Source organism: Trichoplusia ni, chromosome 20 (assembly GCF_003590095.1).
Source record: "Trichoplusia ni isolate ovarian cell line Hi5 chromosome 20, tn1, whole genome shotgun sequence".
Classification (NCBI taxonomy): Eukaryota; Metazoa; Arthropoda; class Insecta; order Lepidoptera; family Noctuidae; genus Trichoplusia; species Trichoplusia ni.
Window position 1 is genome coordinate 922,289 of NC_039497.1, and position 24,074 is coordinate 946,362.

At 35.8% G+C, this 24,074-nt stretch overlaps 1 protein-coding gene across 6 annotated transcripts in view; it reads left to right on the plus strand.

The window, feature by feature from the left end:
• Nucleotides 1-24,074, plus strand: part of LOC113503845 (kinesin light chain) — a 63,573-nt gene that overhangs the window by 23,707 nt on the left and 15,792 nt on the right. For all 6 annotated transcript variants that reach the window (XM_026885952.1, XM_026885949.1, XM_026885950.1 and 3 more), the window contains one exon: nucleotides 15,523-15,736. In XM_026885952.1, coding sequence (XP_026741753.1) covers nucleotides 15,548-15,736 — 189 coding nt within the window. In that variant the 5' untranslated portion in view covers nucleotides 15,523-15,547. The remainder of the gene's footprint in view (nucleotides 1-15,522; nucleotides 15,737-24,074) is intronic.

The following is a 24,074-nucleotide window of genomic DNA, read 5'->3' on the forward strand; positions in this document are numbered from 1 at the left end:
TTTCAGTTTTAGCTTTAAATTAATACTCAATTTCAACATCTAAATCTTACTAGTCAAGACCACTCTAGCGAAATCACATTCAAGTGTTATTGAAACTTTCATAAACTTTGTACATGTTGACCGACATACTATCTGTATATTGGTTCGGTCAATATTGTGTTACTGATATTCTACGTCCAAGTACCCTTATCTGTGATCCACCACTTGTTCCAGTACAACTTGTACTACTTTATATTTTGTTATGAAACCTATTTTCTAGTTTATTATTGTTTAATTAACACTTAGTATTGAGCGCCAATGTTGATTTTAAAGCTTAACTTTTTATTATCTTTATCATGTTATTAAAGTCTATCGATAAATGCTATTCAATAAACTTAACAACAGTCTTCGAATAAGATGAAAGAGTCTTTGTTACGTCTAAAAGCTTTTGAATCGTTTATTTTTTATTCTACAAAGTAACCGAAATGAAATGAAAACCAACAGGAAAAATAAAATGAAAGAATTTTCCTGTCTTGTTAAAGATTAAGAAGACACGAATGGAGCAGGTGTATAATAGAACTTGTAACTTGTGGGGGTTCAAGTATTGTTTGGTAGATAGAAAGCAGAACTTACTTAAAAATATATTTTCGTTGTTCTTTCTCCTCAACTTAAAAAAAGTAACTTTGTTCAAGAAAATATAACATTCTTGTGGTGTGATTTTGTCGTTGTTAATGGTATCATCGTATCAAATCTTGACAAATTTCGTTATTTTTTTAAAAGCATTTTTTTTACTCGAATAATTTCGGAAACCCAATCAAATCACACAAACTTATCCAAATCACTCCGAAGCTCCACTTAACCCAGCTCCAAGTCTCGCACAATTTCCTAATTTTCTGCGCAAACATTGCGTGGTTCATCGGAGGGTTGTCGCCCTTGGTCGCCATGGCAACGGGTGTTTTATGCGCCCCACGTTGCCTACCCGCCCTCTGAAGGGGCGATATGAATTTGGCAAGGTTACTCCCACCCCCTGAGGTCTGGAATCCAATGACTTTGGACTTATTTATTGTGGCGTTCCACGTGTATACGTGGAGGTGTATGTTATTCCCGTTTGTAAATAGACCTGTGTCAGGATATTAGTTATTGTTACGTGTCTTGCTTTGTCAAAAGGTTTCTATCCAGAGGGATTAGAAAATTTTCAAACAAACCTGTATTAGGTGCGGATTATAGTTGTGTGTGTATTGTAGTGTATTCATATGCCTGCAACGATAGTCCTTACTCCTTACGGACGTTCGGTCCCCTATCTATGTCCAATTAGTCTGTACGTATTATGTCATCATCGACTTACTCCTACGTTTAGACAAATGCGTGTTTCCTATGATATCGTACTTCGTCGGCGTTCTATTATGTTGCGACCCCTTTATCTAGAGGGTGCAATTGAAAAGACTCAATAATTAAAATTATCCCCTTTTAATTTGTCTAAGTGTTTTTCATTGTGCTTTAGTGTTGATATTGGCGAGTGTATATTTTATCTTTTTTTTTTTCGGAAAATATCGGTTTCTTCGCCGGAATGATATGTGCATTCTATAGATTTTAATATTTTGTCAATTTTAGCGTTTAATTGTAGTTTGATTATGCCATTCATCAAAAATACTCTCATTACTATAGAAACACGCGTATAATTTTGGTCACAACGTACTAGATGGTACGTTGTGACCAAAATTATACCAATATTTCCTTGTTGCGTACGCTATATTTTGCCATATCTGTCATGTGCTAATCTTATTATATCGCGGCCTTCCCCAATGTACATTGTACACGTGTTTACACCAACTGGGCGTTAAGTAACGATGTTTATATTGATATTGCTATTAGTATTCGTTAGAGCAACACTTGAAACGAATGTGGATTGGCCTGGCCCATCGTGCTTCAGCTATTTACAAACTAAGGACACTAGTAATACAATCTTAAACGGTTTGAGCCTTTTACGTCAGTCGAGTGCACATAATTTATGTTTTGTATATGTAATAAATTATTATCCTCGCATCCTGCGTTGTATTATGAGCATAAAGCAGCGGTTTAGCGCGTCCAATTTTCATGAGTAAAGTTTGGAATGGAATTTTGTCTATAAATTATAGGAAATGCAAGATTTGATAAACTATCACATCATGTGATGGATAGTAGCATAGCTTATATTGAGATCATTCGATCAAAGAAATTACTACCCCAAAGATTATTAACATGATACATTTTGTGTTGTCTTGAATTCACGAAGAGTTTGTCTTGACAGACGTCACGTCGTCTAGCTTTGTTAAATCTAGACTTGAAGCTAAAGAACTAAAATAAAATAAAACTACATAATACGATAATCTGTCGACGAACCGACCTCAAAATATTCTTGTACAAAGCGAAATGCGCGTCACGCTCGCAATCTAATACACGGCAATAATTTTATATTTCTAGACACGTTCCAACACGATACCGACTAGACTGAAACTCCGGGACCAAAACGATTTTACTGAAGGTAGTTACAAAGAAAATGTGGAGTCTGAAAATAGTTCTACACTAGTATACCTCAATATTCCTATTATTGCCGTGCTGAACCATGTAAAAGTGTAGGTATAAAGTTTGGGTGCGCGTTTTAAAACTTCTTCACTGGATTTTGTTTAAAAACTGGGTAAGCATGAAAAGAATCCTCGTGATGCTTTTGCTCTTTTAACGAAATCTGAATACTTCGGAACTTCCATAAACTTTTCCTTACAAAATTCTTTGTGAAGTCAAAATTTTGAGTATTCTGTGAAACAGAAAAATTCCCCGAAAAATCCAGCCAAATATTCTCCATATGTTTAAGACATACTTTTTGATGGGCCTACTAAATCGACCGACATAGCAAGGCCGGAACTCTTAGGTAACACTAGATAACACTGTATCTTTGTAGAACACTATATTTAGTAGAATAGTTTACTGTTCAAATGTAAACACAGCTACATGAATGAAAGCCATGTTTGTTTGCTTTGTGGAGATTACGCGTGGTATGATGAAAATGTATGTATGTAGTCCGTAATGTTTCAGTATACATGAGTATTGTCAGCTACGTGATTGTGCTGGACAGGCCGTGATACCCAAAACTGTAGAATTATGGACGAAGTTCAAATGATAAGCTATTATGAAGCGCTTTGTTTATTCAATCGTACAGAGTACGTCAATATTAGTACCTACGGAACCTTTAATATAAACTACCCATATCCATACAGAATTTGTATGAACATGGATAGTGGAGAAGCGCTTCGATTTTTCGATTCAAATACTTTTGATACGAACGCGTTCGTGCAAGAGGATACAAAATATGCATACTTTACCAGCGCAGTGCCCTACTTTGAAAGTAGCGCACTCTCTTCCACTTTAAACTGCATGTGATACTAACCAATTAAATAAACAAAACATGCTCGAGACTGCTTGGGGCCAGTTAACGCTTATGTGGTAACATTTGTGAGTGAAAACGCAGCTGAAAAAGATTTACTGCCGGTTTTTAAGGGTTACAAGTAGGTGATAATGTAGTATTCTAAAGAAGAGCTAGAAAAAAGTTTTACAGGCGTTTAACATTTTTCTTTGAAGTTTATTTTTTTGAATTCGAGGATCACCAACAACACTCCTAAATTCACACCATAAAACTAGCAATCGAATGTATATAAAAATATAAATTTATTTTCCGTCATAGAAAAGGATATTGCAATTGCTTCGCGTACGAGATGACAATCGTTTGTCATCGGTTTCCGAAGCCCTACCCGTGCTTCCGAAGTGCATTAGGCGCATTCCATGTTCTCGTTTACGTTAGCTAGTTTTCCGCATTGCGCCATTGTTGTCATTCATGCCTGTTCTTTAACCTTTTGTTCTTGCCTCGTTACATTTAAAATATTACTTTATAGTTCATATGGAAACTTGTCTTGCTTGAGATCTGCTAAAATAGGTAAGGTTTCGACCTGTTTCAGTTTTATCTTGATCTGTCTAGCCGTTGCTACATTAGGATTAATTAGCTGCCTTTGTTGTATTTTTAGGTTTATTTAGGTAGAGTTACGAACACTTAAAAATCCATTAAAAGCCCATTCTTAGTTGGGATTGTAGACAATACCTATTTATTAAAAGTTCGGGTGGGTTTTGTTGGTCCATTATTTGTTATTTATTATATACATTTGATGTACTACTTGGGTATATTCGTTTTTTCATTTCATATAGAATAAAAATATTACTGTTTTTACAGGACATCAAGGGCGGCAGCCCTTGTTGACTGAGTAAACATGTGTACCGTGAAAAATATTGTTAGTCCTGGGGTAATTTTGTTCCGATATGAATATCAATCGAGTGCTAGTTTTGGCTTTTAATTAACAGAAAAGAGTTCCAAAATAGCATAAGGTTTGATCATATTTTCATGGTAGTATCAGATGCCATAAAATCTGATGGTTTTCAAAGGTTCTAATTTCCGATTCCCAATTATTTTACTGTGCGAATTGAGGGAAAACATTGTTTTACGCCCGATGTTTATAGCCTTAAAATTCGTACGCAATATGCAAATAGATATACATAAGTAACCCTTTGTTCCCCTTGTCTCCGTGTTCAATCTCTCACCTTCGTTCTTTCGAAATTGCGCACATGCCCAAATTTTCACCCTTCGGGTTCGGGACGGTTGTAAAAGAAAAGCGACTCCATCCATTGTTTATTTTCCGCTCCAATAGTCACTGTTGTGGCAACGACCCTACTTTCAAATTACAAAGGTTACTTTTAGTGTTAAAAAGGTTCGCTGGAAATTAATTGTTAAGCTTTAGTTGGTCGTAACGATTTGTTTGAGGATTAGTATGCATGGGTAGTAATAGGTGTTCGTTCGTATGAAGGTCATGGAAGCAGACTGGTTGGCGTCATATTAATAATGTGACGTTATACGCGTATGTATGTAGTTAATGTTGTGTATAAATTTTCTAATCAAGTGGATGACAGCCCATCGTACCACACGAAAGGTTTTCCTCTCGTATAAAATAATGTAATTTGCGGTACACAGTGAAACACGCTATGGATGCAGAAAATGTTACTGAGGGAAGGTATTCGAAAATTCTTCAATTGAATTTCTCTGGCAGTGTATTTTTCTAGTAAACACATTTTGCCAGTCACGGCCCGGGATCCCGGGATGTTCGCTCTCTCTGCCAAGGATTTATTGCTGCAGTTTAATGCTTTCGCACTGACAGCAGTGTTATTATTTTCCGCTCTGTTTTGTTTATTTGTTTTCATTATAGCGTTTTATTCTTTAATAAGTATATTATTGTAGTTTATAATATTTTTAGCTGGATGGGACATTGAACTTGTCCCGAAGTTGATTAAAATAGTTTAGTTTGGTAAGGTCTTTTGCGAAAATATTTCTTTTTGACACCTTATTTATCACTTATAACAAGCTTTTCTTTATAAACATGTCTCAAAACAATCATATTTTCAAATGCTTTTAAATATTAACTCGAAAAAAAATAATATCTTTTACTCATTTTAACATTCGTACTGCGAAATTTTGGTAATGGGTATTAAAATATCCGTTTGTAAATTATTATTTTCAACATTTTCCGTTTTCAGTGAAAATCATAAAAGTGTTTTATTTAGTGTCGTAACTTACGTCATAAAAGTGAAAAATGTCTGGCTTTATAACATTGGGTACCATAACTATTCATTTCACGAAAACTATGTTTGGGATTGTTATTCCTCGTTACTTGTCAAGGTTAATGAATTATTAATGAATCATTTTTATTAAATCTACAAAATAAACCATGTGACAATAATAGATATCTTGTGAATTTCTGAAACATTTTTATAATTTGTTCTATTATATTTCTTTTCATAGCCCCTAACTTTTGAATTAACTTTCAGCTGCTGCCTGAAAACCTTATCTTTGTCAAAACCCTTTTCTTAATATCTTAAGAAGCAATTAACGCAAATGTTGATAATTTCATCACCATTTTAAAGTGGGGAAGTTCTTTACTGACCTACTTGCGGTACTACGTGCCCGTCCTTAAACCAATTTGTTGGCAGCTTTGAACCAGACGTTTCCGAACTACGGTTTAATGAAATGCTGACTAGAATTTTAATGATGCTATATTATGTAAGTTTCGTTTGTTCCAAATTCACGGTGTGAGTTCCTTGAGTCATTACTTGATCCTCACAACGGTAATTTTATTTCTTCGTTTTCTCTTTCTAAGATAGTTCTGTAGATAAAGCCGATGAGAGATGCAGTAGAAATAAGTTATACCAGTTGTACTTGTCAGTTCTCATAATGTTTCTTTTCCCAAATTTATAAATTGGAAATATTGAATAAGCAGCTAAGTTACCCTATCTTGTTTCTTAATAGATTGCCTACTTAATATTAAAATTGCTACACGTATGCAAGGAACCCTGATGCCATCAGAGGATGTAACACAAACCTACTATAATACAATACCGTATAAAGATGATACGTGTTAATCGTGAAGGTATGCTCGCGAATTTATAATCGAAGCCTTGAAAAAATATAATTGAACTCATGTCAGGCCGAACTAATGGAGCCAAAAAGCTCCTATAGATACTGAACAGCTTGAATTCAGATATACATACACATTTGAAAATGGGGAAAAAGGTAATGAAGGAGGTCGTAAAACAAGAAATATAGGAAATAGAAAAAGAAGAGTTTAAAAGCGCATTCTAAAAGCCACAAAACGAAGTCGAGAACATTGGTCTCACGGGAACCATTACGCGAAAACAACGAGTAAACTTTTTGCAATTAGTGCGAATGTTTCCCTTTTGGTGCAAATTAAAGAAATATACGATGGACTGCAGCTGGCTCATAAATACTATTTGTTGTTCACAATATTCTAGAATACAAATTGCATGAATTTTAACTACCTAGCCATCTCACTATATCCCTATCTTTTCGTTGCCCTTTACAGCGGTTCAAGAAGTAAGAGAAGTCTTAAGTAATGGAAAGTCCAGTAGTACGGATAGTTATATTGAGAACGTTGAGTGCAACGTCTGAGATGCCCTTTGGACTAAGATAATCATGTTGGAGTCGGGTTCACTGAATATCCTAGTTCTAAGTTCTTCGAAGGATAGAGAGATGAATATTTGTTGCTAAACAAAAAGTTTATTTTATTCAGCTGATCCAACGGTAACGCGAGACGTTATATTAAATTAGGCGTTTAATCTTCTTTTAGGATTAGTTTCGCTGTTTGTGTAAACGGAGAAATCTGAGACGGCCATTATAAGCCGGCATTTCATAATTTTCAGTTTGTTTAGCTAAAAGTATTAAGGTTTCTTCGAAGCCTTATTGGTGTATGTTGTGCTAAATTGTCGGGTTATTTGTTAACTAGGATAGCTAAAATATTTGCTCGTTTTTTACTCGAGTTGTTTACTGTTTCTTTATGTAACTCTCGCAGTACGTTATAAATGGGCAAAAGCTTATTTGTTCGAGAAAAATATATTTTCTTTTTAGTCTAAATACATTTCTTTGTGAGTTGAGGACGTAGGACGGCATTTTACTGAATTATTTAAAATAATCCTCGTGTTGAGATGTGTTGGAGGTTATTAGATCTTTTTTTTGCTTCTGTTTCTCAAGAAAAAGTGTCATTTCATTATATTATAAATCAATCAAAGATTCTAACGTCTGGACCAGCAAGACGTCTCGTGGCGAAATGTCTGGGACCACGTTTGATCTAAAACATCGGAATACCTATATGTTACGGGCGTCGAAAATAACTCCATACGAGATTAACCTATCCATAACTTTGGCAATCCCATCTCAACCCATTTCATTGACGTTTCTAATATTTGACTATCGAAGACTGAAATATTGCTTCAGGGATTTCATATTTCAGTTCCAATAAAACCTTCAGTTTTATTTCCAACTCAATTGGTAAATCGTGGTGAAGTCTTAGGATGGACAGAGAATATTTCACTTGAAAGTCAAATTAGAAAACGGAGTCCTATTGTTTAGTGGTTAGGCTACGTGGTGATTATTTTCTTTGATCATATTCGAAATGATATACCTAAGCTTAAAGTAATGCCATATTTTCTACGGTATTCAACCAAAATGGCGGTGCATTTCATATGTAAGGAAACTTTATGATCAGAACGTGCTCGCGTTAAATCCTTAAGGCTGTACTATAGTATGTACTGGAGCTTTGTTTTATTACTATATTTCATATTAATGATGCCAGAATACTGCATTACATGTACTTCAGCGATGTTGAAATTCCTAAGGAATGCACGGTGAATGTAGTAAATCTATGTCGAATAGTTGTTAAACTAAAAGTAGATATCATGGTAGAAGTAAAAAAAAACATCTACTTATTAAAAACATTCAGATCGATACTTCACGTTTTAAAAATATTTAAACAAGTTTATTTAGCTACCATCGCCTACAATCATAGTAAACGTAACCTCTTTCCCAAAACAGATTCTTACAACTCGCGTGGGCTACGTTGCAGTTCGTTAAATTACATCACTTAGTATATTACTTCCAGCTACTTGAATCATGCGGAATGTTTTGTTTCGTTCATATTGCTAATTAACGGTGTTCGCAAGCGATGCGGGTACGTTGACTTTCCAGCGCTAATAGGCTAGATGAAATATGAGATAATCCCAACAATGCTTACTGTTTAATGTTCACGCGTCATTAAAACAAAAATATATTTTTGTTTTTGTTGGCGGAATCTGAAAACGATATGAATATAGAGGTTAAAAAAATAAAAGGCAATCGCGTCAAACCTCGTTCGATTGATCCGAACTACACGGATTTTGAATATTTTCGGTAGGACCACGATTGGTATCGATTCTGTTCGTTCCGCTGCTATCCCATTCCCATTGACGAGCTATCCTCGCTGTATAACCTGGTTAGTACACAATTGGTCTGCTTCTCACGTATTATTCCGGCCAGCGACCCACCCCTGTTTCGTCACTTCCACGTCTGTGTGCCGATGCGTTTGGCAGCCGTGTCGAAAGTGGGCGCGGTAATGTAACGTTTCCGTTGCGATAGTGTTATAATGCCCTCGTGGCTTCGTCGAAAGTGTTATTCGATTGTATTCGCGTTTCTGTAATGTGTTTTTCGGTTTTGGTTATAATTTGATGTCGTACTTTAATGAAGTCATAATCGTTAAACATTAACGACTCTTTTTAGATCGGATAGATAAGTCTTAATGTTACTCATTCGTTTTAAAGTTCCGGAGAATGGTCTGTCCGAGTTACGAGTCTTGGATAAGAGGGTAGTTTTCTGAGTTTTCTCACTGCCTCCATCGTAATGGGGTGCTTGTAGTAAATTTTTTACGGGTTCTATTTGTATTTATAGACCCGCTTCCTCCGTAAAAGTTGTGTTTTACGATATTAAGACATGTTCGTTCGTATGTTCTTCACACCAATATAACATCGTGATAGTTTCAAAGAAAAGTAAGCAATACTCACGTACATACATACATCTTCTATGTAAGTTTCAGTATGTATTTTAAATATAATCTATATTTAAATATAAATCTGTTTTTTATTACCTTTTTATAATAAGTAATCAAAAACCTTTTTAACAATATAATCAATCTTTCTTTCATAAGTAAGGCATCAGACTGATCCAAATTGCGTGTTCAGAACATAAGCTCAAGTTCGTGCCAGACAGCCATTTTGCCGAACTGGGATCAAGCTTCCAAACAATTGATGATAAATCTCGATGGGACACAAAAACCTTTCGTTTGCTTTTTATCTATAGAACACTGAACCGCATTGTTCTTTCATACGTCAGTTTCGATTTCAATAGCGTTTCGCTGTTTAATGACAATTTTAGGTACATCTGCACAATGGAATATAAAATCGATATTATTCTTGGAGAAAGTCAATTAAGATTATGTTTTGTCTTTATATCTGCTTCGTCTGCTAAAGGTCATGGAACTTTTGTATAGAAAACAATTGATCTTCGCGGTCTGCAAAATGCCATGATAAGTTTAATGGGCTAATAGTAGTAAAATATCAATCAATCACCGTTATGTGTCATTATATCTCTGTCGTGAAAGTCGCGGAAAATAGTCATTTCCGTACTTCCCTTTTACCCGATTACGGCGATGCAATATTATGGGTCATGATTTTGACATGTAGATATTATCATTATGTATGTTGTGTTGATATTTTTCAAGATACACTTAGATTTCTTCTCGACTTCGTCATCCGTACGACTATTTTTAATTTAATCATTATTAGTGTTTTATTGCAAAGTATTGAACATATTAATTTAAATTATGATTGAAATGAAACTACTTTTACGGATTTTATCGCGGTTTTAATTTTAGATTTTAGTTCCCGACGTTTCGAAACCTTTGCAGGTATCATGGTCACGGGCAGACTGAGATGGTGTTCGTCTTGACAGAAGATGTTGCTCGTTCTACCTTCATATTTTAATTAATTATTTGTGGTCCGACCTACGCAGTATGAGCTCACTGTGTCTTGATGTCTTGCAGCGCTGCTCTTGGGTTTGGCCTTGAGTTTATTTATTATTGGATCCCAAGTAGGTGATATCTTCCAGCCATCTTCTCTATTGAAATTAGGGTGTTTTTTAATCTCAATAGCCTCGCGAAACATCCTAGGTAGGAATTTGGATTCTTTAGCGAGGATCTGTGGTTGGTCAAATCTAATATAATGGCTGGAACCTTCAGCATGTTCGGCGACTGCAGACTTCGTTGAGCGGCGGTGTTTGACGTCAGCTATGTGTTCTTTAACGCGGGTCCCTATGCTTCGTTTGGTTTGACCGATGTAAGAGAGGCCGCAGTCACAATCTAGTTTGTATACTCCTGCATCTTGTAGAGGTATGTGACACTTGACAGATGGTAAGGACTGGCTAATCTTCTTGGGCGGCTTGAAGTATGTTTTAATTGAAGCTCGCTTCAGGATGTAACCAATCTTGTCAGTGACTCCTCTGACATATGGTAGTACAGCAGGCAAACGATCAACAGTGGCTGGCTTCACTCGGTTTCTGTGACGGGGCCGTGGAACTTGGAGCTTGTTGTCTCGCAGTACTTGCTTGACGTGTTGAAGCTCAGCGGCAAGGTGTCTGTCATCACAGAGTCCGTGTGCTCTCTGAAACAAAGATTTTCCCACGGTAGCTAACTGTTTAGGGTGGTGGTGAGATTCACCGTTTAAGTACCTATCTGTATGGGTCTTCTTTCGATACACGGTGTGACTTATGGTCTGATCAGGATTCCTTTTAACTAATATGTCTAAGAAGGCAAGAGATTTATTATCCTCCAACTCCATAGTGAATTGAATTTTGTTATTGATGGAGTTGAGATGTTTTAAAAATGCATTTACTTGACTAGATGGTAAAACTGTGAAAGTATCATCTACGTACCGTTTGTAGAACCTGGGAGTGAAAGGAGCTGTTTTTAAGGCTGTCTCCTCGAAGTGACTCCTCGACTTGCCTGTTCAACAATAACGTGAGGAAGGAAGATTTGGAGGCGATACGCCAAGATATATCATCTGTTTTACGTCGAAGTGTAGTGCCCAAACCAAACCTCCCTAAAGCCGAACATCTCGCTTTAAAGAACCTCAAAAACAGACAAGATGTAACTATACTCCGTGCAGATAAGGGAAACGCTACGGTCGTCATGGATACATCGGACTACAATGCTAAAATAGAAGATCTATTGTCGGACGCAAGTACATATAAACCAGTGAAAACTGATCCTACCAAAAAGGTGTTAACAACTACCACCGCCTTGGTTAAGAAACACTCCGAAGCATTAAGTCTAGATGTTACCTACTTAATACCTACATGCGCAAAACCACCTAAACTGTATGGGTTGCCAAAGATACACAAACCAAACGCCCCGCTACGTCCTATTGTAAGCCAAATCGACACACCAACCTACAGATTGGCTCAGCACGTCGCGAAAACACTCTCACCACTCAGAGGCAACACTACAGCGTTTGTGAAGGATTCATACCACTTTGTCAATGAGATTAAACATCTACATCTTCATGACAATGAAGTAATGGTTAGTTTCGACGTACAGTCCTTGTTTACATGCCTACCAGTCAAGGATTGTATTGAAATTGTTTCCAAGAAGCTAGCAGAGAACAACCTACCTCTAGAATATGCAGAACTTCTCGAGCACTGCCTCACATCTGGCTACCTACTGTGGAACAATAAATTCTATGTACAAGTAGATGGTGTAGCGATGGGCTCGCCTGTATCCCCTGTAGTCGCCGATATATTCATGGAAGACTTCGAGGAGACAGCCTTAAAAACAGCTCCTTTCACTCCCAGGTTCTACAAACGGTACGTAGATGATACTTTCACAGTTTTACCATCTAGTCAAGTAAATGCATTTTTAAAACATCTCAACTCCATCAATAACAAAATTCAATTCACTATGGAGTTGGAGGATAATAAATCTCTTGCCTTCTTAGACATATTAGTTAAAAGGAATCCTGATCAGACCATAAGTCACACCGTGTATCGAAAGAAGACCCATACAGATAGGTACTTAAACGGTGAATCTCACCACCACCCTAAACAGTTAGCTACCGTGGGAAAATCTTTGTTTCAGAGAGCACACGGACTCTGTGATGACAGACACCTTGCCGCTGAGCTTCAACACGTCAAGCAAGTACTGCGAGACAACAAGCTCCAAGTTCCACGGCCCCGTCACAGAAACCGAGTGAAGCCAGCCACTGTTGATCGTTTGCCTGCTGTACTACCATATGTCAGAGGAGTCACTGACAAGATTGGTTACATCCTGAAGCGAGCTTCAATTAAAACATACTTCAAGCCGCCCAAGAAGATTAGCCAGTCCTTACCATCTGTCAAGTGTCACATACCTCTACAAGATGCAGGAGTATACAAACTAGATTGTGACTGCGGCCTCTCTTACATCGGTCAAACCAAACGAAGCATAGGGACCCGCGTTAAAGAACACATAGCTGACGTCAAACACCGCCGCTCAACGAAGTCTGCAGTCGCCGAACATGCTGAAGGTTCCAGCCATTATATTAGATTTGACCAACCACAGATCCTCGCTAAAGAATCCAAATTCCTACCTAGGATGTTTCGCGAGGCTATTGAGATTAAAAAACACCCTAATTTCAATAGAGAAGATGGCTGGAAGATATCACCTACTTGGGATCCAATAATAAATAAACTCAAGGCCAAACCCAAGAGCAGCGCTGCAAGACATCAAGACACAGTGAGCTCATACTGCGTAGGTCGGACCACAAATAATTAATTAAAATATGAAGGTAGAACGAGCAACATCTTCTGTCAAGACGAACACCATCTCAGTCTGCCCGTGACCATGATACCTGCAAAGGTTTCGAAACGTCGGGAACTAAAATCTAAAATTAAAACCGCGATAAAATCCGTAAAAGTAGTTTCATTTCAATGTCTAACATTCGCGTAAACCTAAGAAACCACTTAAATTATGATGTTTATAATGATAATACCCCAACAGTTCAGTAAATTAATGCACAATATTTACTATTCAAATATAATAATATACTAAATATTGCGTCGTATCTTTCCTAAAAATATTGCGACTTATTTTTTAAATAGTATTGTGAAATCGTCACACGCATTTTTAACGATATATTTTCGTATAACTTCTTTACTTTAAAGTTACTACCTCAACTTAACAACATACTTCATGCAGTGACTTATGAGTTTTACCTTACCTGTGAAATATTACGAGCTGTTATAAGCGAGAACTATATTTAGTTCTAATCAATACAGTGTCATATAAGGTCGTCAGAGGCTTGCCGAGGCCTCGCTGTTACTACGTAACGGATTAATTATGCAGAAGTGCATGTTGATGATAAATATAAAGAAAAGCCTTCATTTAAAAATAATAGTCTGATGTAATTTTGTGTGCTTTGCAAATTTACCAATGTGTATGGATCATTTTTTGGTGTTGGTACGTCATAAATAGTTAGGAAAACGATAATTTTAACATTAAGAAGGTATATTGTCGTATTTTTAGCCTCCTTGAATTTAAATTCAAGATCAAACGTAAAACTTCGAGCTGACTGAAATCATATAATGTTATAATTGTGACATTGCACCCATGTAACAATGTATGCTTAAATAATACAAAGGTTTACTTACGCGTATATATCGGAGTCGTTAATCATCATGAGCTGACGCGGCGATGAGATCGCGAGTCGGACTTTTACTCTACTATTCATAACAATTTTCCTGTCTTACCAAGATTCAAATAGTCATACTACTATCCAAGTACCTACACAAAATAAAATCACCCGACAGTAAACCCTCACCACAATATTTGTCTTAAAACTGTCGCACTGAAATCAGTCAATCCGTTCGGGAACTACGATTCCACATACAGGCAAACAGATAAACATACATTCAGACACGTAAAACTTAAAACTACACTGTTATTGCGTCGGGGTTTAAAAATGAAATATACCTGCAGCCAAATTTCGTTCAGAATTGCCTGTTCAATGGGCTTCATTAGCAAAATTACGTCATACAAAAGCCGTGTGAATGTATACCCAGTTTATTACCACGGACGTGATTGTCTGAACAAAAGCGATTTTCATGTAAATGAAAGCTTTCGTGAAGTGTACACTACAAAACTGCTGTGAATACAGAGTGCTTTTATGAAACTGCAGCTGTGACAAATTTTAAATATGGACGATGAATATGTAGCTTGTTTTTGTGACTTTAAAAAAAAAAACTTAAATAAATATATTTTTTTCCTCTTGTTTATGAAGACAGTTGGAAATGTAACTAAGAAATATTCTAATGTTAGGTAATTTTATTTTAAACAAACATTAAAATGTTCAATCATGTAGGAAAACGGCTATTCTAATAGTCGTTATGTCGTATTGGCTAAAATGCCAATCTAATAGATTCTTAATATCATTAATAAGCAACGTAACGTACGTTTTGACAATGATAACTCTCGTTCAATCAAATCATAAAGGTTATTCGCAATTGTTTAGGTCAATATGACCGCATTTTGATTGAATCCTGCTTCCTATTGAGACATTATTCATAATTTGTACAATCATCATATGAAATATTGTATTGTTCACAATATCATCTGATTTTACCAATCTGGTACAATACAAAACAATTGAATTGAATATTAGACATAAATTATAATTATTGCACATACTGATATGATATTAATATACACTTTGAAAGTAGTATGAAAGTTTTATGTACACTTATTGATTGTTTCTATTCAAAATTATTTTTATTATCTACAAAATTATAAGTAATTACGGAAAATAAGTATCTTTTTTTAACTGCTACTATATAGAAATTATAATTGAACGTTTAAATGTATTTATTTATAACTTATTATTCTACGTAAGACGTAAGAAGGAACGTAATTATAAAGAAAACAATTATGCTATTTCTAATTTAGCATGGTTTATTATTTATTTACTTTCAGTAAATGATTTTTTCTAGTCACATTAACGTCGTACTTTTTCCAAAATTGATAGGGGCGAAAAACAAAAAGGCTCATTGATCTCCATTGTCCACAGAAAGAAGATCGAATCCCTAGGCAGGATGACGGCGATGACGCAGGAGGAAATGGTGGCGGGCGCGCGCACAGTCGCGGCGGGCCTGGAGGCGCTGCGGGCCGAGCACGCGCAGCTGCTGGCCGGCCTGGCTGCCAACACCGACCATGAACACGAGAAGGCGGCGTTAGTCAGGAAGAGCATCGATGCTATTGAACTCGGGCTTGGAGAGGCACAGGTTGGTGGAGATGTGTTTGATGTTTTTTTTAGAAGCTGTGTGCCTTCGTGTGGATGTCGGTAATAGGTAAAATATCTCGTAAGAAAGTGCATAAGTATAGTAGGCATAGTATACATTTGTCAATATCATCATCATCGTAATCATCTCAGCCTATAGGCCACTCCCTTCGTTCTCCAGCGGTATGTTCTTTTGCATCGTTCTTTGTTATTGATGGCCAACAAGGTCTGAGGATAGGACATATGTTATTTAATTCATTGGGAGGCTTAAGTTTGAGTAAAGATGCACTATTGTGGCTTAGTTTGAAAACTGGTAGTGACTAAGTAAGAGTTACTCGGGCATTGAAAACCAAACAAACAATTATCGCAACGTTTACCGGTCTGCAGCTGTAGGTCCATAATTACAAAAAAACTGTCAATGTGCGTGCAACACTTTGACCATTTATGGTACCGTAAATACCTGTAGCGGTTAACAGTTGAAGAGCAAGGTAAACAGGTTCAATATATCTCTTTATATCCGCTGAACCTTCCTGTTTCAACGAGGATAACTTCAATAATTAACTCATTTCTTTAAACTCGAACATCGACCTAAAATGGACATTGTTGGTCATTAATGGCTCAAGTATGCATTAAATGGAAAATATTTGTATGGACATTCAGAGAAGTAAATCAGAAATGTTATTTAAATACTTGCTACGAGTGTCCCGAGGGTAGAATTCGCCCGGTTTGTCTACCAGTCTATCTTGACTTAATGTTAAACAATCTTAATTATTTTTTGTAGAGGAACTTACTCGTTTCAGCAAATTGGGAGCAATGGAATGAGTCCTTTGTCGAGTACTGAGCCAGTTAGGGCTTAAATACACTAAGTAATTATAATAATACCAGACAAAAACGCTCTGGTGCAAACAATGATCCTCTTTACACTTACATAAATTTGAGTGAAAAATATTTTGATAAAGGTCTTGTTCTCCCGACGCGCGGTTGTACCCTTGAGAATAAATTGATCTAAAATTTACTGAGACCTAAGTAAATATTACACCTGTTTATATAACTTATTCAGTACCTGAGTTAGCCTTTGTTTAGGTTTATATTTTATGATGAATTGCTTTTATCATAACTTTCATAGGTACCTTTGTCAAAATCACCTAAAATTCGACTTTTGAAAGTTAGGTAAAACTATGAAAGTAAATAGCTGACCACACCCTGTCCTATAGAGTTGGTTTCCATTAATTCGTCATAGTCCCTACTAATATTATAAATGCGAAAGTAACTCTGTCTGTCTGTTACGCTTTCACGTCTAAACCACTGAACTGATTTTAATGAAATTTGGTACAGAGATAGAGTTGACCTTGAGAAAGAACATAGGATAGTTTTTATCCCGGACTTTTGAAGAGTTGTCTTGGAAACGTGATATAACCGACCTCGACGCGAGCGAAGCCGCGGGCGAAAAGCTAGTATATCAATAAAATAAAATAAATAGTCCTTCAGGTACATTTCTAAGAACAGTCTTTTTTGTTTCATGATATAACTAGCTGTTGCCCGCGACTTCGTCCCCGTGGGTAGAAGATATAAGTTATGATTTATACCTGCCCTGTTTTTTTCACATTTTCCATTGTATCTTCGCTCCTATTAGTCGCAGCGTGATGGTTTATAGCCTAAAGCCTTCCTCGATGAATGGTCTATTCAACACAAAAAGAATTTTTCAATTTGGACCAATAGTTCCTGAGATTAGCGCGTTCAAACAAACAAACTCTTCAGCTTTATATATTAGTATAGATATAGATAGGAAAAACGAAACGCTTAATATATGATTAAATGTATGGAAGTGGTGTACTGATAAGTACCATGTCAGGAGATTTAAACTTACTGTATCATAGTTATTTTATGTTTACGCGGTATAAAAAATCATACATGTCAGATATTTTATAGACGGAATAAGTAGTTTTTTTTTAATAAATGCCCAAATGTTGACGTCCATATAATGCTATGATTTGTGCTTTATGCTATAAACCGCCTCCTCGTGTATGGTCTTATAAAGAATGTTTTAATTTCTGGCCACCGCTTATGTATTATTATGGGTTGTATTGTGATTTTTTGTTTGAACTATTTTGTAAATTTAATCAATCTGTTTTTGTATAGGTACTTGCTGCTTTTATCTTCAACAGTATATTTTATTCTATCTTGATATACTCTTAAAGCGTTGCAATGATAATTACAATACCACAACCACGTGCCTACCCGTCTGCTAATGGTTTATCTTACCATGATGACGTGCTTGAGGTTCAGCGGTCTGCGGTGTCTAACATGTACCTGTGTTGTATTACGGATGAGATTAGCTTTGATCGGATAGCGGTAATAGCTGCTATTTGAGGTTCTTCTGTCGGTTGACAGCGAAAAGATTAAGCTTATTTATTTATCTTGAAAGATTTATAGCTATAAAAAAACTTAACGAAGAAACTATAGAAAATGGGAAATTTTGTAATTTTTTACGAGTATAGAAATATACTAGATTTTATGTTAGTACAAGGTTAATTTAAAGGTTTCTTCAAAGAATAAGTTTTTCTACTACTAGGTACTAAAGTATAATAGTTACTGTGTTAGACTAGCATGTTATAGCAATTTTCTTTGATATTAAATTTAAACCACAAAACTGACTGACACGTATCGTATGACAACACTATGCCCTCTTTTTAAATAATAATTATTATAAAGAAAACCAGCATGTTTACCAAATCATGATTAAAATGGATCTCAAAACAAGTCAACAAACTTATAAATATTTTAAGACACAATAATGCCTAATTAGTCCGTGAAAACTGTAAGCATTACGTTATGATAAGAATCACGAAAATAATTTAACACGCGATAGTGACGTCAGCAATATCGATCACACTGAACAATCGTCTGGGTGACAATGTAGAAAGAAACTCATAAGTTTCTTTGTAAATCCTACACGAAAAAGGTTTCATTCACGATTCGATCGAAATAATAAAAGGACTGGTGTATTTATCTTCATAAGCTTGTAATAAAAAAAAATACTATTCGTTTCTCTCAAACTTCGATGTTGTTCGTTTGTTCCATCCCAGTCAAATATATTATTATCTAATCACCGATTTATTACCTATATCGAATCAGTGCAGTTAAGCTTCAATCAATCAATCAATTTAGCCTGCCGAGGTCCACAACTGAACATAGGCCACCCCCAAGTTATGCTTAATGATGTTGATATATTTCATGTTCCTGTAATTAATACAATTGTAATTCTCGATTGAAAAAATCCTTAAGAATAAGGCTCTATAGATATAATATAGTTTTAATTATTTAAAATCAACCTCAAAGGAGCCTTGAAAATCCTTTAAAATACCATCTAAGCTTATACAGAAAACAGGTCAAGAATTTACTCAATGAACGGCGGGCAGCTTTGAAGCATCTATATAAATGAAAGGGTCTCTGTGGGTTCAAGACAAACAGCCAAGAGGCAGCCTACATTTACTGAATGCCTTTAAGGACTACCCGCTGAAGCATCATTTAGGTCACAGACTACAGACACACTCTCATAAAGAACGAAGATAAGTCGAAGTAGAAGGGAAATGCCGTCTACTATGGCGTAGTATTAATCAGTGTCGATAACTTATGCGTTATCTGACTCTTGTTATTCCTATATAGAAGAAAGAAGTTGTCTTTCAAAATCAATCCCGTTTCAAAACTGTCCACAGGACATTGACAGGGTTTGGATCAAGTGGTCCGTTTTTGATACATAAATTTACAACTAAAATGCTTATCCCTTGAGTTGCGACGCTAAGATTTATTGGTTCTTATTGAGGTAAAGCGCATTTAACTTTCCTGTCTTTATTCTGGGCAGCAACCTGGTCTTAAATGCATACATAGGTTGTCAATATCCTATAAATGTCCAAAGGTTGATCGTTGTTTCCGAATAGAGAGGCGTACTCAGCCTGAATGCCTCTTCCCTCTACTCTTCTATGATCCATGGTCTCACACCTAGCCATAGTAGACATTGCTCCCTCTTATATAAGCGGAGCTTTCCTCAAAAATGAACTTGTATTTCTCAGATAAAACGCCGAAGAAAGCTTTCAAGTTTTGTTTCTCGCTTTTCAATTCCATTTCTTTTACAAAGTAGGGATTCGTTCTTCGAATAGATTTTAAAACGAAATGGAGAATCTGTATACCTATGGATGGAATGTAGAGGTATTTTTGTGATATTAGCACAATATAATAGTAGATATGTTGTGCTGGTTTTAGAGCCATCGGCCTTATTGAGAGGTCCTAGTCTAAACGTAATCGTTATATACCAATAACGCGTCCGGTGTAACAGTCAAGCTTGCCCTCAAGCTAATTGCAAAATCATCCTAGCCCTTTGCCAACTATAGTATCGGCTTCTATTCTAACCAGATGCAGCTGCAAAAACAAAAAAAAAAAAACATTAAGCCTGCCTTCTTAAAAGATACGACAGTAGGTTAAGGTCATAGAAATCTAAATAACAAGGTAATAGAAATGGCATACACCGCGGCGATCTATCGAAACGCATGTCGCCGGTGGGCGGGGCTTCAACACATTCACAGCTAATAACTACGCAATCACGCAAACATTAACATCGAGAAGACCAAGCAAACAACACTAGGCCGTACGTCTAATGCAATAAGGTTGACTTTGTCGTTGTATGGATTCACTAACTCACACAGTCATTACATTTTTTTGCATTAGTTGTAGTGATTACGTAAACTACACTAGGGATTGACTACGGATCCGAAATATAATGAAAGACGAAATTATGAGTGATAATGTTTTTTGTTGTATTCTTCTATGGATTACATTATAATATGAAACTACTTACAAAAAAAAATTCGCTAATTGTCGGTTGACAAAAAAAAATATTATTAGGAAATACTTGGAAATACTTTTAGTCGTTTACAAAAGCAGCCCAGTTCATGTATCGAATGACTAATAATGAATCATAATCGAATAACGTTCATAATAAAAAAATAGGTATTTATGAGATTTGGATAAATTTAAATTGCAATTTTTATTCAATGCTATGCTATAGCGCATGGCGTACTTTTTGAAACATTCAGTTGCGAGCGCGGTCCGAGCCGTAAAAATGGAGAGGGGCGCGGGCGGCGGCGGGCGGCAAGTTATCAAGCATGCAACTAATTTCATAGTGTATATTCGGCCTAAGTTGTAGGGTACCAATTTCGTTTACCCGTGGCAGTCATCCACTTGTCTTTTGTATTTATTTGCATCCTGCGGGATTCTGAAATAAAAATATATTCAATAATATGTTCACAAAAACGAACGACTATTAAAATTGTTACTTTTCGTATACAATGTTCATTTTGGATAATTTGTCCGCACTTAACCACATCACTATTTCCGACAGTTTTGTGCGGCCGTACCACTACAAATACGATCGCATTGATAAATATTATTTTTCGTTATACATTTCTCTTTTTACAACGGTGCATTTCTGTAAGTCTCTTACTGCAGAGGCAATGATTAGTAAAGAATGCAATTGTTGCAGGATGGTGCGATATAAATATGGTTTATAATGAAGGTTATGTTTTGAAATTTAATTTTGCAATAACATCAATATTACTGCAATAATTTACTTACCGATAAAATGTTATCTATTTATTTATGTTATTACACGATGCAGATGAATTTCCAGCCTGAGAAACGCCGCAAAACACCATTTTTAGTGGTTCTTGCTGTGACGACGTTCCGCGAGCGACTGAGCGTAAGTTTGCGCGCTGGTGTCGTCCAAGACACCAGTGTGGCGACAAGGTCACGCGGCGTTGGCACTTCTATTACCTTGTTATTTAGATTTCTATGGTTAAGGTACTGGATTTGACAATTAATAATTCCTCCTATAGGGATATCCCTATACTTAGTAATCAAATAGTAAGTAAAAAAGTAAGATTATTACAAACACCCAAACCCTTACTGTAATTAGCAATCAGCAAATAAATTACACGCTACCCATTTCATTCAGCGTTTCTCAAAGGAATTCAGAAGTTGCCGGCCATTTGCTAATTAAATTCCCTCTTTGCTCAAGCTTTGATTAGAAGGTATTTTAATTACAAATATTTTATTTCTACTTGTACTGTATTACTTAGTTTTACTAACTTCTTCGAAGTTACTTATGATGTTCAAACATTCAGATCGTAGTAAAGTTTCAGACAATATTCAGGTAAATAGGAGTTTGAAATATACATCTATTTCATACTATTCAAAACTTAAGACGTAAACTAATGTTCGCCCCATTCATGTATTTATAAAGTTTTAACTTATCCTCATAAGAAATGTATTCAAGTATTTTTAAAACGATGCAAGATAGCAAGGGTTATCGTATATCGATGTTATGAATAGAACTGTAGAACTATTGTCCTCAATAAGAAAGCACAATTCATTTTAATGATAAGAACGCAGGAAAGACGTATTTTTCTGATGCATGACTTTTAACTTGCAGCCAGAAAATCGCGATAAGTTAAAAATTATCTTATTTACATTTTAATTTGAATTAGCAAAATAAAGTTTTTTTTTTAGACTATCTATTAGACTAGCGTATTCTCAATTTTAACACGTTTAGTTTCTCAGAATACAGTATTTTTGTAAGTAGTAAATCAATATTCAAATTATCTTCAATATTTAACAAGAGTACAAATTTAAAATACGTCATGATGTGATTGTGTAGGTAGGTCATGGAAAAAAATTAAGATTTCTACATCTAAACCACGCATAACTTCTTTAACCTTTCAACTCCTCATGTGTTCTGAATGGGCGTCGTTTTTCAAAAGCCGCTACAGAGTGAAATTGAGTTGCGTGTGTAAATCACGAGGCGGTACTTCAGACCAGGCCGGCACAAAGGCCCGCGACACCCTCTCGTAAGGTTGATGACGTAGGATGTAGGGGTTAGGACAAGTTAGGGTATCACGGCTGTTCACTGGGATTATACAGCTTTGTAGAGTTAGGGCTCCAAGATTGCTGAGCAAATGAGTTTTTTTTTAATTAGAAGCGTTTTCCTGGGCTTTTTTCCTAGTTATAAATAAGCAGTTTTTCTTTCTTTTTAAATCAAAATATGACGTTTGTTTATGCATTTCCCGAGAACATCTGGCTTGTTTAGGGCTCTATGTAATGCGCCATATCCAAAATCATGAGCATTATTCGTTTATTTGTTGTTAAGCCCATGTTATATTGTGCTCACATTCCTCAAAAATAAAACACATATTTTTTTAGATTAAATTATTCCTCTATAAATCATATAACCTAGGCTGTAAAGTACAGACTGATATTAATGACAATTAAATTCCTTAACACCAGTAATAAAATAACTGACAGTCTATGCGAAAGTTGATTGTGTCGTTATGAGATAAAAGACACATAAGTATCAAACAGACATTCCATTCACACCCATTACATGCATACATTCATACATACTCAGATGGGATGCTATCGCTGACAAAGACATTTTTGTACCTTTCTCATTGTCACACCCACGTTAAAGAAACTTTTTGTTCGGAGTAAAAAGTAAGACATTCCTAATGAGAAGTGTGAAAAATATTTCAGTATGAAATAGGTCATCCAGGTTTCAGTTAATGCCGAAATGAAGTACTCCTCGTTAAGGCTTGTATTCTCGCTAGTGACCTTGTGCATTTGGACGAGTGCGGGTTTGATATAGATGCAGTATTTTTACGGGACGCATTTTTAAATAGTTCTAATAGAAATCAGACATATTTTTAAGAAGTAACCAAACCAAATTCTAATTTTAATGTTCTTTTATTAAAAATAAAGCAGTAAAATGGTTTTAACTCTACGAATTGGAGGTGATTTGAGGATTTTTTTATTTGCTATGTGATGCCAATAGAAAAATTATGGCTAAACCAAATTACGTATCATATCATGTAGATGACTAACTATTTTTTGCACATATAATTTCTCTGTATGTACCGACGAAAAGCTGTTTCATCTGCACGCTTTTTTTCAAGCTTTTTACGAAAGAGGAGCTTTAACAAGACAATTTTGTTACGAATGACATGAACTGGTGATATCAAATTGAACTGAGCAAAAAGGTTTTTATGATTATTATCATGAAAACGAAAAAATGACAAATTGCATTTATGTTTGTGAGAACATCAAAAAAGTTTTATCATCGCTGACCCAGTTCAGAAAGTTTGCTTATCTATATATAATATTAGTATGTCCCTGAAGCTGCGCTTTTCAGCAAAGTGCTATCATTACGGATTTTACTTTAACTTTCGTTCTTCAATAAGAGATATGGGACGTCTAATGCCGTGATAAATGAGTTGGCATTTGGAAGGAATCTTTTA